At 48.2% G+C, this 13,950-nt stretch overlaps 1 protein-coding gene across 1 annotated transcript in view; it reads left to right on the top strand.

Moving 5' to 3' along the window:
* Nucleotides 1–4,378, top strand: part of PAPPA (pregnancy-associated plasma protein A, pappalysin 1) — a 181,814-nt gene extending 177,436 nt beyond the window's left edge. The window contains exon 22 of the mRNA XM_009888046.1: nucleotides 4,271–4,378. Within this exon, the coding sequence (XP_009886348.1) occupies nucleotides 4,271–4,378 (108 nt within the window). The remainder of the gene's footprint in view (nucleotides 1–4,270) is intronic.
* The last annotated feature ends 9,572 nt before the right edge of the window (nucleotides 4,379–13,950 follow it).

The following is a 13,950-nucleotide window of genomic DNA, read 5'->3' as shown; positions in this document are numbered from 1 at the left end:
GAGCCTTCTCTTCTCCAGGCTGAACAGCCCCAACTCTCTCAGCTGCTCCTCATAGGAGAGGTGCTCCAGCCCTCGGATCACCTTCGTGGCCTCCTCTGGACTTGCTCCAACAGGTCCATGTCCTTCTTATGTTGGGGGCTCCAGAGCTGGACGCAGTACTCCAGGTGGAATCTCACGAGAGTGGAGTAGAGGGGCAGAATCACCTCCCTCGCCCTGCTGGCCACACTTCTTCTGATGCAGCCCAGGATACGGTTGGCCTTCTGGGTTGGATAGATATTATGTGGTCTGGTGAGGTTCAGGTGTGACCCACATTCCCCTGGGTGCTGTGGATCCACACTGTGGCTCTGTTCTGGATCATCTGCCGGAGATGTGTGTGTGTAGGAGGGGCATGTAGACGTGTGGAGCTGTGTTTTTCAGTTGTGCCTTTTTCAACCTATTTTAGTTAGTCTGAGGAGTCAATATCCTGCAATACTTCATCAAATGATGGAGCCAGCTTAATTATGAGCTTTTTCTCCCTGCCCTCTTAGATATTAGCCAGGTTTTCTACAAGGGGAGATGAATGTAGGGTGGATGCAGGACTTGGCAGGTGGAAGGAAGAAGAGCTGATTCTTTATACTGGCTTTACAATGGGTATAGCTGGAAATTTCAGTGCAGGTCATATATTCTGTTAATGAGTTGGGCTTTCACAGACCTATTTAAAAAGAAAAGAAGCAGTTAATCTTGGAGTATGTATATCTGGGCTCCACACCTAAATGGGCTATCATCCAGAAAAAGGTTCAGCATTTATTATTTCTAGCCCATCCAGCAGCTTTATTCATGGCTCTGTACTCCAGAGGGCTATCGCTGTATGAGCCCAAGGCGAAAGACAGTTCTTCTTTCTAAGGGGTTTTTTGGCTTCTCTGAGTTGGGTACGTGTGATAATCCCAGTAGATGCGATGTGTGGGTTTGACTCCCTAAATACCTGTGGAAATCAGGTCCTTGGGGAACTCAAATGTGTATTTGTTTTAAAGTGGAATCCTTGTGTTACTGCTAAGTGTTTGGAGAATTTTGTCTTGTCTAATATGACCGTGGATGTGCTCATCACCCGTAGAAATCTCTGCCTTTTCACATAATAGAAAACTGATCTCTGGAGCTCATTGCCATAAGAGAAAACAATTCTTCTATCTGGACAATAGCACTGTAAAAATCAAATTGCATAAATAACCTCTGTAAGGGACATAAAGTGAATAAGGCTGATCTGATCAGGAAGAAACCCTCTTACACTCAGGCGACCCACTGCTGGGACTGCTGCAGAGCCACAAAACTGTCTACTCCTGGGGCCACAGCTCTGCCCCAGAGGGAAAGCTTCTGCCCTTTTGTCCGTGACCGCTGTTAGGAGACCAGTGGGTTTCTAGAGGACAACACACGGCAAGACGTTTCTTCTCCAGTGGCTTCCTCTCCCCAGAAATTGGCTGCAATGTAGTAGTGATCTAGTCTCTTATGTGCACCTCGTGTTCGGGTTGGTCCAGTGCTAAGCACACTCTTACGGTGACCTGTAAGAAAGCAAAAGGGAAAACGAAGGACTGACAGGGAGGAATGGGAGAAGAGGGAATGAAGAAGGTAGATCACTTCAAGGCAACATCAAACTCATGCCAGTTTGGGTTTCTAAGGCCACAGCCCAAAGACTGGGTTAGGGCAACGTGAGCTGGTAGTTTGGAGGCACAGTCACGCAGGGCTTTTTCTCTTAGCTCTGATGTTCCTGTGAGTGAAATGGTAGCGTTGACGGAATCTCCGTGCCTGAAGCACGTTTCACTGTCCCACTTACGCATGGACAGCAGCAGAGACAAAGTGCAGTAGGGCGTCACAGCTCATTTCAGCCGCCTGACTGAAACACCCGAGTTGGGTGTGTGGTTGTCCTGTGTTCAATGCAAAATATGTATCCACCTTCTGTGTGAGCCCGTCTCTCTCCTTTAAATGCAGGGGCTACTTAAGCACCTTTGTTAGACTGTTACAGGCAAACGCAGTGAATCCAGGCCAGGGAGAGGAAAAAGCTTGGTGAAGATGAAAGAATCAGGTTCCCAGGTCTTGCCTCCAACCAGTGGCTTTGTTGTACAACAGGGAGGATTTTTAAAGTCAAAATCATTGCCAAATCCAGATTGAACTGAATGATTCAGGATAAAAAATAAAAATACGGGAAAACTCCAGACCTATTTAAATGTTTTGTTCGAGCATTTTATAAGTGAAAGAAGGTTTTCTTTCAAGATACAACTTTTGCTCTGAAATAGCTTTTTTTATTTGTATGTCTTGGTGAAAAAGGTCAAACCTGAACTGTAGCAGATCTTCTAAATGAAAATGTTTCCTTCTACATTGAACATAAAAAGTCAACGTTTTTTCATGTGTCTTTTCTTTTTTCCTTTCCAGTATTTTAATTCAGTCGTTAAACAATCCCTCCTCAGCCTCCTCCCCAAACCCCATTGTTTGCAGACGTCTCTGTTTTCCTATCTAAGAATATTCATAACGCTGTGATATGAGACAGTCCTGCTCTGGCTGGCTTCTGTTGGATCCAGTGACCCTTAAGCTCCTATTGTTTTCTGCAGTTTATAAACTTCTTTAGTTTCCAATTATTTGAATTGATTTGCTTTTAACTTTTTGGACTATCTCTTCTGTTTGCAGCCTCCACATTTCCACAATTGTAGATTCAGATTATTCGCTGGTTGGTTATTTAGCTCATAAGTCACCAAGGCCACGGCTTGATGAAGAGTCATCACCCTATTCTACCTGGAGGGTCAGGTCTTTGGGGAATGAAGTCAAATGCAAGGGGAGGGAACTCTCTAAATCCCAACTTGGTGATGAGCGTTGGCTATTTAATGTCTCTGTCAGCATGTCCCTGCCTTAGGCTCTCCGGTTGTGAAATAAAGATCCACACCCCTCCATCCCGTTCTTGTGTGCGTCAGGAGAAAGGCATGCTGGAGATGGACGTGCAAGGACACGTGTGGAAGTTCTAGGTGGAAATGACAGCTATGTGTTCACGCACAGTGCTTGGTCCACATTCCTAGATGTGCTGTTGATGATACATAGGGAACAGGCAGACCCAGGCTGCATAGCCTGGAGAAAAGTGTTTATGAAAGAGAGAGCAAACATGTGGCAGCAAAGCCGAGGGAAGCAGACGGAGCGCGTGCGTGCAGCCTGCGCCGGGAACGTTTGAGCAGGTTGTGGCACTGTCTTGGAAGGAGTGTAAAGGAGGGGAATGAGGTCATTTGCTCAGTCTGTGCAGATGGGAGAAATTCTTGGGAATTCACTTCGGGGCAAGCAAGACACTGCTCCACCGCCACCCCTCTTTCTTTATGTAAATACCATGATGCAATAGGCCAAAATCAACTTCCGCTAGCCAGGCACTGCAGGCTATTGTTTCAGCTCCTTCCCACGCTTCTCCAGAGAGATCGTGGACAGATGACAGATGATGCACGTAGCAGTCTCTTACTTGCATTCCTTTGCTGTTCCTCAGTGCCCGTTAGCTGCATCTCTTGACCTTAAACACAACGGGTATTTAGAAGAGTCTCTCTCCTGGTGACCTGCTCGGTCGTGTTTGGTTCAGTTCCTGCCCTGAGGAGTTGAAACCGAGAACATTCCTAATTAAGTGCACAGATGGACTTAATGCACGACAGCAGCACCCAAGCCATAGGGCTCTACTGCAGAATGGTACCCTACAGAGGGGAGATTGTGGTCCAGAAGTAGGGTTCACCAAAACCCTGAAGCTGGAGGGGCATAGGAGTGCTACAGGGAGGCTGGAGTTGGGACCTGCTGGACCCAGTTGTGCTTGGTGAGCATTTGAGTTGGTCTTGTGAGATAAGGGTTTTGTAACTTTGCTGTCAGTTAGTGCTTGTAGCCTTTTGGGGTAATGATAGCTTTTCAGAGGAGGTTGGCAATGTAATGTGATCCAAACAGCACGGTAAGTACCCCAAAAAGCCCCAGAGTTGCCTGAGAAGTACATGTCTCCCTAGCCAGCTATGTTCACGTGCTTGATGTGAACTGTTAAGGGAGTATCTGCTGACCAGTAGCTGCATGAGTTGAACAGGTTCTTCTTTACGTTTTTCACAGCCTTTCTTATGGACAGGTAGCTCACCTGGGGCCTCAGTGCCCCACCAGCTCAGCACTAAAATAAATCAGAAGAATAACACAGCTGAAGACTGCAACTGATCTCTCAACCACTCCACAGGTCTTGTTTGTTCTCCAGGGTGCTGTAAGTGTGTTCCCTCCTTCATGTCTTTGTGTCTTTGGTTTCCTTCCCCAGGTTACTCCCTTCCCTATGTCCTGTGACCTACAAGGAGAGTGTGCTTGCCGGGACCCCAACGCCCAAGAGCACAATCAGAAAGACCTCCGTGGCTTCAGTCTTGGGTAATGCCAAGTGACGTGGAATGGAGGACCACATTGCTCAAGGCAGGCTAGGAGAGACACCGCATCCCTTTTGGTATCGTTTTTAACATTTAGCTGCTCAACTGGATGGCATTTCTGCACCAGGGACCCTTAGAATTCAACCAGTCTGCCTTTAATTTTTGTCCAAGGAGAACTCAAAGTAGGGGTTTATGTATTAACTATATCTTAAATAGCAAAAAGAAACAAACAACCAAGAGTCAAGTCGAGAAGATTTTCATGTATCAAAACAGCATGTTATACCCACCTAATTTGAACAGTTCATATCTAGATTCAAGGCGAGAAACAAGCTATTTATGTACACATATTTATAGAAATAAGTAGAGAAAGAGAGAAAGAGTGAGAGATTATGATCAACGCAAAAACACTTTCCCCTCTCCAGCACTCACAACTCAGACCGTTCATGGAAGAGGCTGTGCTCTTGGAGGACTCCAAGCTGAGCCTTTTCTGATGCTGAATGCCAAGGTATCGCATGCTCGGGGCACTGAGGTTGGGGTGGGCTCTCCACAGGGCTGTGCCTCTTGGCAAGTGACTTGCCAGACGCCCAGCCAACTCGAGACGTGGGATGCATCTGCTCCTCGCAGGAACGCTACTTCCAGCCAGGGAGCTCAGCAGACTGCAGTGGCCTTTCTGTACAGCTCCTCCTTCTCCTCCTGCCCTCAAAAAGCCAACAGAAAGCCCCCTTGCAGCCTGCCTGGAAGCTGCAGGGCTGCTGGGACATTTCTGTGTGGAGGTGGGCAGGTGGTCCCGTGGTGGAGTCAGGGAATGGGGAGTCTAAGGACTGGCATCGAGGAAAGTGGATGATTGCTTCTGAGGAGCAGAGAGGGTAACTGGCGCCCGCACTTGTCATTTGAGCATATCTGCTGCTGCTACTCCTGCTGCTATGTCCCATACAACTCGTTTCTTTACTGTGTCAGGACAGGGTGAAAAACAACCCCATGCAACCAAACAGTCTGCCTTAAAGCTTACCTACAACCTGCCTTTCAAACCCTCTGGTCTCTTCCTCAGCATTGGGGCAAGAAAACAGGACACCAGCCAGCCAAAGGAATCTGCTTTCTGGTCTCCACCCAGCCGAGTAGTTCTCTACCCGCCTCGTAACGGTGGTATATATCTAACAACCGCTTCATGCTCCTGCTTTCTCAGGAGAAGAGAAGAGGAGGAGGAGGCATGTGATATGGGGAAAGGACCACAGGAGACAGTATTAGAATTTTGGCCATATTTGTCAGTATTAAGCTGCCAGGCCAGTGGGTTGGACACCTGTGATAGACCAGGAGCTCAGCTGCTTGTAATCTTCCAGAAGGAAGGGCATTAGCTGCAGCAGACCTCATACTTCCCTGTTGTATAGCTCCATCCTCCTCTTTCAGCCCAGGGGGGCACATACTTTCCAGATCCCCGGGGACTTATTTCGTCATAGGTTTCATCACGTTGAGTCACTGAGGTGCCCAGTGCATCTAGTGCTGCTGCTACGACCCATCCCATGGAAATCCCAGTGTGGCTTGGGCTTGTCTCCTGCTGCTTCAGGCTCCTGCTAGGAAGAGCAAACATCCAAAAGAGCGTCCTTCCAAGTGTTAAGGCTGTTCCTTGGGACTCTCCTGACTCGTACGATCTACTGGGTAGAGACAAGTTGGAAAGATTTTTTCCTACTCCTGCTTGATTGAACATTTAGGCACCGGAGCCAGGCAGAAGGATAAAAGGGAGATCATTTAGCTCACGGAGATGGATGTAAAAATGGGCAGGAGACCTAGAAATGGAAAACTGACAGAGCTGGAGGTGCAAGGAGCCAGGCTCTTGTCACCCACTGTTGGGGTTGTTTCTGTCGGAATAAATCAGAGTTGAATCTCAAGAATGAAAATTTAGAGGCCTGGAGGGGTGATTGTCATAAGAAGGTGAGGAGCTCTCTGTTGTGAAGCTCCTAGTTGTTCCTGGAGAAGGCCTGTGCCTGGGAGCTGAGCAGATGGCTCTGTCCCCACTGTGCTGGGGGACACAGGGAAGGGAGGCGCAGTGGGATCAGGGCTCCTTCTGTGGAGTTGGGCTGAACGTCCTCCAGCGTAGAGAGCATTGGCAAAAACAGGGCCTGGGCAAAACTTCCACTGTTGCCCCTTGCCACCTAATTAACAATGGAAGTAAATAGTTATGAAAAGGATGCTTCCTTCAGGTCCCTTTGTTCTCCCCTTTTGTGTTGGCAGTTTGTTCATGTGCCATCCAGCCCATCAGAAGAGCTGACAACCTCAAAAGCCTTTCAGACTGCCAACGCATCATGTCCTCAATGCCCGAGGCATCTTGGCATGATGTCCCCCCTCCACCCCGGCTGGGTTTTGCCCTAGCAGGGAGTCCCAGTTCAGGTCCCACATGCATCCTGGTGGCATCTCAGTTTGCAAAATCCCTTTCTCAGTTCTGCAGCTCAGCATGGAGGAGATCGTCCACCTGCTTTTCCCACCTAGGACATTGCCCAGGAGAGACAGGTCTATATAAGCATTATTGCCACATGCTTCTGTGGGCTTCCAGAAGCTCGGGGCCCCCTGAGCTCCTCTGCCCGGCCAGGACCAGTCTCTGCTCACCGGGTTGGAGTCCTTCTCAGCTCAAGGGAAGCAGTGGCCTCTTGCCAGCAGAGCCTCACACCTCAGCTTCACTCCTGCAGTCCATGGGAGACCCAACTCCCTTTCCCACAGGCAGGCTTTCCATGCTGCTATTCAGTCTTTTTTCCAGTTGCCATGTTGGCACTGTCCATCTCCTCCAACAGGGCTGACAGAAGCAGGAGCAGAAGTGCTGCTCTGGGTCATGTTAAACCCAATGTTTTGTTTTGTTTTGTTTTGTTTTGTTTTTCCATTGGGAAACGATTGCACTGGGGCAAAGCTTTGCTGTCTGTGTTTCAAGTGCTGTACCGTGCTCCCAGGGGGTGCAGAGAGGGGACCTGTGGGGCATGGACACCTGCCCAGCTCCTGTCCCCTGTGCCTCCAGCCTGGGGGAAGGCCAGCTGGATTGCCTTGCAGCATCTACCACTGTAAGGGCCTTGAATGCCCAGTGGCGTCCCTAGGGAAGACCCTCCATGATTGTGATGGCCATTGGGTGGGAGGTGAGAGGGACATCACCCACCACTTCCACCCACCGAGCCAGTGGCGTAGGACAACATCAAACAAGAAGCTTGGGAAAACAGGAGAGGGTGCCCATGCTGATGAAATTTAGCTGCTCATGAAGTCCAGGTCACATTAGTGCCAAGATCTTCTCTGTCACAGATAGTGAGCCAAGGCTGCACCCTACCTGGGGCCACCAGCCAGCCTCCTGGCTATGGGCCATGGCCATGGCCAACGGGGGGGAAAGCTGGAGCAGAAAGCGGTGAATGGTGCATGGTGGGGTGGGAAACTCCTATCAGCTGCTACCCCTCTCCCTCCCCACCCTCCGGCAGACGGGCTGAGCTGGTGTCCTCCTGCTTTTCTTGCATCTTCAGCTGTCCCCGTCCCCCGTCCCCCCCCAGGCTGAGAAAGGAGGATGGCACCAGAGGACTCTTGGAGTCGGGTTCCAGCTACCTCCCTTCCGGTTTCGGTGTCACTTGGTTGTAACTGTCGGTTTGTTCTAGGTTTTATCTGTGTTTAAGAAAAAAAAAAAAAAAAAAAAGGAAAAAGAAAAAAAAAAGAGAGAGAAAAAAAAGAGAACCCAATAGCCAACAAAAGTTTCTTGCTGCAACTGATTCAAGTGGGGGAAAAAAATAACAAGTGAGGCTTTACAGAGAGGAAGAAAAGAAAAATTAAACCACAAAAAAAAAGGAGAAAAGAAAACCCACATAATCCAAATCCAAGAAGAGCAAAGCCTATTTTTGTGTGTTTGAAAGGAAAACACTGATTCTGCCAGCTGAGTAGAGAGCTAGATACTTAAGTGTAGATTTCCCTAGAAGTACCGTGAGGTTTTATAACATTGTCTGGTTTTGTTTTCCTTGTGCTTTGTGCTAAGTCCAGGAACTAAGGCTAAGGTATTTTTTCCCCTGGTATATTGTTGTTTGTGGGGGGAGGGGGGCGGAGTTTATTATTATTTTTTTTTTCCAGATTATTTTTTTAAGTGTGTATTTGTGCTTATTTTTACATTATCCAACTGTACATACGCATTTAACCAGTATTTCACTGTGCTCAAATTACTGCACTCGGAAGCACTGCACAGTCTGAATCCCGAAGATCTGCGAGAGACTGGGAGTGGGGTGGGGGGGAGAAGGAGAAAGCTGCTACCTGAGCAGACAGGGGATTCCCGCAAGCGGGAAGCGGGATGCCGACCGGCTCCTTCCCACACTCCAGCCCAGCGTTCCCATTTGAGGCCAAGCTAGAAGGCAGGAGGGGATGGGATTCAGCCGAGGCTGGGATGCTCAAAGGGGTTTCAGAGCTGGCGATTTGGCCTTTGAACTTTTTTGGATGCCGTGGGAATTCTCAGCCTTTAGGCAGCGTCTTGCCCTCCCCTGCCCGAGCCCTGGATGCCCCAGTGTGAGTTAATGGGCATGTTGGTATCACTGGGAGAGGACCGTATGCCCGGCTTAGATGCGCTCTTGAAATCTTCATGATTGTGGGCCCCATGGTGGTGGTGCAACCAAGCTGATTTGCTTTGCGTTTCTTCCACATCATCCCATCCTCCGGGGAAAGGCATCTCCCTGCCGGGGAGGTGGAAGCGCCTGTGCCTCCGGCTGACCTCGTGTGTTGTGTGCGCTGGAGCCCCGGGGACAGTCCCCTTTCCACTGGAGGACCTTGAGCGCTCAGTTCAGTGGGAGTGTGACCAAGACATCAGCAGGAGCAGGTCCAGGTAGCCCAAGATGTCTTTCCTTGGAGCTACAGTCGATTTGGGCAATAGGGGGTTGGTGTTGGGCTCTTCCTGCCACCTGGAGTTCAAAACCCCCCGGTCGTTTTAGCAGAAGCAGAGTGGGGCTTAACATTTTGTTTCTGTCTTAGTTCGGCAAACTGAATTTTTCCCCTTTTCGCCTGATCTGCCCATCCGAGATTCATTAAGAATAATAATCGCTTCCTCTGAGGCCAGAAACAAGAGCTTGGGTTGGCTTCAGGCGTCAGGTGAGAGGAGTCTTGGTGCTACTCGGTGGTGATGGTAGTCCTGTTAGGTCGCGATGAGGAGCTAACGAGTCCAGGTTGTCTTTGGTTCCCATTCTGGTTTGGTCTTTTGGTTTTTCATTCGTTTGGTGAGGCCACGATTCAGCCACCAGTTTCCATCTTCTGAGTGCAAAGAACCAGGGCTTTAACGAAACATTTCACCAGCAATTAAAGAGGGAATTGGAACCATTGCGGAGTTTGCATTGTACGGCCTCTGTAATTACTTACCTGTCTGCAGATGATAGGCTGAATTTTGCTCCCATCAAGTCAACGGGGGTTTTTGTTGTTGTTGTTGACTTCACTGGGAGCAGGATTGAGCCGTACTATATATATAAATATATATATAAATATATATATATGATATATATATAATATTATATGTGTAATATTATATATATATATCAGTGTAATATTTACAAATAAAACTGTGATCTCGTCTAGAGAAAAATGTATTCATATTACCAACTGCTCTTCCATATTTATGTATCATATTGTATCTTTTTATTATTGTTATAATTATTATGATTATTATGGTTATTATTATTATTATTATGGAATCTTTCTTGGCACCTTTTGGAAGCCACGTCAACCAATACTCCAATGAAGTGCTGAGGATCTATTTTCACAAGAATTCTACTGGTCTACTGTATAAAAGAGAAAAGAAAAAAAAAAGAAACAAGCAAAATACAGTTCAACCCTTAATTCTGTACCTCACGCCTGTACGTTTGCTGCTCCGATTTTGGGTTTTATTTTGCGTTCGTTTGTTTTTAACGGATCTAATTTAAGTCTCCAAGCAATATATAAAGATGTAAATAGTAAAGCTTATTTATTAAGATTGTCATCTTTTTTAATTTATATTTACACAATTGTTCATCTAATTTATTTTTTTTTCAATACAGTTTTTAACAGTTGTCCTTTTTTTGGTTCATGAGGTTTTTTAAATCATTTTCACAGAATTTCTTTATACAGGTTTTTCTCTTTTAATAAACAACAACTTCCTCTGGTCTTTCAAAAACAGGTCATGTTTCACTCAAAAAAAGTTATGTCAGATTCATCAGAAATATTTTGCCATTGTTGATTCCTATACCCTAAAGTTCTATATTATATAAATATATAATACCTTGTATGCTTAAATATTTAACTGTGTGATTTTGTATATATCTTCATACACATGCTCACACACATATGAGGGTTAATGTCCCCAGATGTTGGGAGAACAGAGAATCAGAAACACAAACAATATAAGCTTGTATTAAAGAGTTCTGAACTGGACCGCTTCGTCTTGCCACGTCTCCTTTGCTTTCGGTCGAGCCGGCCCCGGGCATCGCCGGGTACCCCGGGGCGGGTGCGGGGTCCCACATCTGGCTGCACAGCTGCAGGGGCCACCCTGTCTGCATGCTCCTGCTGAGCTCCGGTGCTTTGGTTTTGGGCAGGGCCCCCATGGGAGAGGTCTGCAGCGGGTGGAGGGAGGCAGAGCCGTCCGGACCTGCGTGTCAGCCCAAGACCCCGTTTCATCTCCAGCAGGTTTGGTTCAGCCAAGGCGGTTCAGGTCCTGCTTCACTCGGGGCAGACTGGTGCCCAGTGTAGGTTTTGGTGTGAGAGATGCTTCAAAATTTGAAGGTTGGATGCTGTTTATTTTTAAAGTTGTCTGTGGTCTCTGCTCACCCTCTCCATCAGGTACAGAACGTGGTCATCCAGAAAATGAGTCCCAGTGGGAATTTGCCTTGACTCAGGAGTATTACCCAAGTGGGAAGGAAGGCTGAAAGCTCCGTGCAGCCACAGAGGTGAACGTGCCGATGCACAAAGCCTTTGGACACACAAGAAAACATGTAGTTAAAGATAAGGAAGTCTCCAGTGGTCAAGAGATAGCTGGGCTTGCAGTCCGCCCACGCCAGCTGTGTAAGGTATGCGCAGTGAGCTAGTGCACGTCTGGTGATGATAAAGCCCCGTGCCCTGGGCACACACGCACGCAGGACACCGTGCAGTGTTACAGCCTGTCCCAGTCCAGACCCCTGCTCAGAGCTGGCTCACCTGCAGTGAAGATGCACGTCTTCTTCCTCCTCAAGATTGAGGCTCTGCAACCCTTCAGCATCGTTTTGGTTGGCACAGGGATGGACACGTCTCCGGTCCAAAAGGAAAGGGGAGGACTCAAACCACAGAGCTGTCGGTTCTTGCTAATGTGCGAAATAACCTGAACGGGATTCAGAAACTTTTGGTCCTTCATGACCAGAAGTGTGGCTTTTTCTTGCCAGGGCTGGTGTTTGCGGGCAGGGAGGGGTCTGGAGGAGCTGCAGCTCTGCCAAAGCCCAGGGCACAGCTTGTGCAGCCCACCTGCCCCCTGCCAAGGGCAGCTTCCCCGGGCAATTAACTTGATAATCATTTATGGTAAAGTCCATTGGCCCCGTTCTGGCCCACCAGCTTTGCAGATTTTCCTCCCTCTGAGGCTTTGCCCCCACCATGGTCCCAGCCGCGCTGGTCCTGCCCCGCATCACCGGTGCTTCTCCTGCACTGTTGCTGCCCCAGTGGAACCCCCCCGGCGGGGCTGTGGGGCAGGACCCCCCCGCTGCCCGCTCAGAGCCTGCTCTGGCAGGCAAGGAAAGGGACTTGATGCCATTGTACTGAGAAATCTGTATTGATTCAGCTGCCAAACGTGAATTGATGCAGCATCGACCTCTCCAACCGCTGAGGCTGCCCACGCAGTCGGGATAGGTGCCATTTAGCCCTGACAGTTATTGACCCCTGATCCTAACGAGTCATTTTTAACCCAGTTAACTCCCAAACTTATTAACGATTTAACTCCCCAGGAAAGCCCTGATAAGACAGGGAGGCTGGGAGCATGGGGTGAGGACAAGGAGGGGGTGCCTGGGGCAGGAGTGTTAAATACAGGCTATGTGTTCCCTGTCACACATTGCTCTTTGCATCTGCTTTAGTCAGCACTGGGCTCTAATGCCCACTGTATAATGGGCACGGCTATAATGCCATCCTGACGTAGTTGTGGTACGGGCCGGTACCACCTTGGCTCCCTTTAAAAGCCTGCCAGTAATACTATAGTGCATAAATGGCCTGTGGATTGAACAATAAATTAATTCACCACCACACGTTCCATGTGGTGTTTGGAGGCAATAGAATGAAGGGTGAGAATAAATTTTTTTTTTTTTTTACCCTGGCATAAGTGAGTCAATAAAAAAATGTTTTGCATTTTAACTGTCAAAATCCACTGCAACATATTGAGCAGGAAGAGTGAGACAGAAAGAGCACAAACGAGAGTGCATCGTTTTCTATACCATCCTCATCTACGGTCAATGCACTATTAATAGAGTATAAGCGCATGACAGACAGCCCTATCAATAGAACATACTGTGGATAAAAAGGCCCATAAACAATGTATTAAATAGTTTGTGTCCATAGCGATATACAAATCAATTGCCTGTGTGTTGAACCATCTATTAAGCATTAATAAGGACCTGAAGACGGGAGCATCCCGCGAAGGCAGGGACCAGCGGGCAGCCCGCTCCTGCTGCGCGGGGCTGCGTTTGCCGAGTTATTGCAGCTCCGGTCCCCTCCCGCGTACGCACCCACCCCGGCGCGATCAATTGAAACCCACAGTCAGAACAACAGTTTCTGTGTCCAGTTTACGCGCCTGTCTGGAAATCAATCGCTGAAGAGAGGAAAAACATAATCAATACACGTATTGAGCAAAGTCTGAAGCCACTGTCCTGCGAGGTGACAATAGGGCTGGTGGCCACCAGCAATTGTTAAATCTGGCTGAGACATAGCAAGGAAGGCGCATATAGCAGCAGCACAACTGTGCTCAGCCCCGTAGCAGCGATGCCAGTCCCCTTGTGCGCGGTGGCCGGCCCAGGGAGGCCCATGACACATTCAAAGTCACCCAGACCAGCCCACGTGCTGAAGGGACTGCGAGGCGCTTGTGACACCAGATGCGGTTCCTGTCGGCTGCATTAAATCATAAGGAGCTGACTGCATTAATTATATATGAAAGAGGGGCAAATTGCTCTGAATTCATACGGCAAAGTCCTCTCCCAGCTGAAAGCCACAGCGTCTCGAACAAATATGGCATTGGTAATTGTGGTAATGGGAAAATGAAGCTGTTAGCAACTTTGAACAATTTGGACAAAAAGACACAGACGCTTAACAAAAACTTATGTAGAGAGGCTGGAATAGAAAGGAAATTACTCACAAGTATAAAAGAAATCTTCTTTCCATGTAAGCAACAGCATCTGAAGACCAGATGAATGTTCAGGTGTGTACACTGGCAGATGTGTGCTCTTGTGCTCATACAGATGCGCAGACGCACACAGACACACACACACACACAGCGCAAACACTTTGTGGTCCAACACTACCTTTTCCTGGACTTGTTCATCCCACTTCCTCAGTTTCTCGGTTCCTCAGGCACACACCTGGGAGGTGAAGAAAAGGGAGCTGCTCCCAGGCCAGAATTCTA

Source organism: Charadrius vociferus, unplaced genomic scaffold (assembly GCF_000708025.1).
Source record: "Charadrius vociferus isolate BGI_N301 unplaced genomic scaffold, ASM70802v2 scaffold56, whole genome shotgun sequence".
In the NCBI taxonomy this organism is placed as follows: Eukaryota; Metazoa; Chordata; class Aves; order Charadriiformes; family Charadriidae; genus Charadrius; species Charadrius vociferus.
This window is presented reverse-complemented; position numbering and strand designations above follow the sequence as displayed.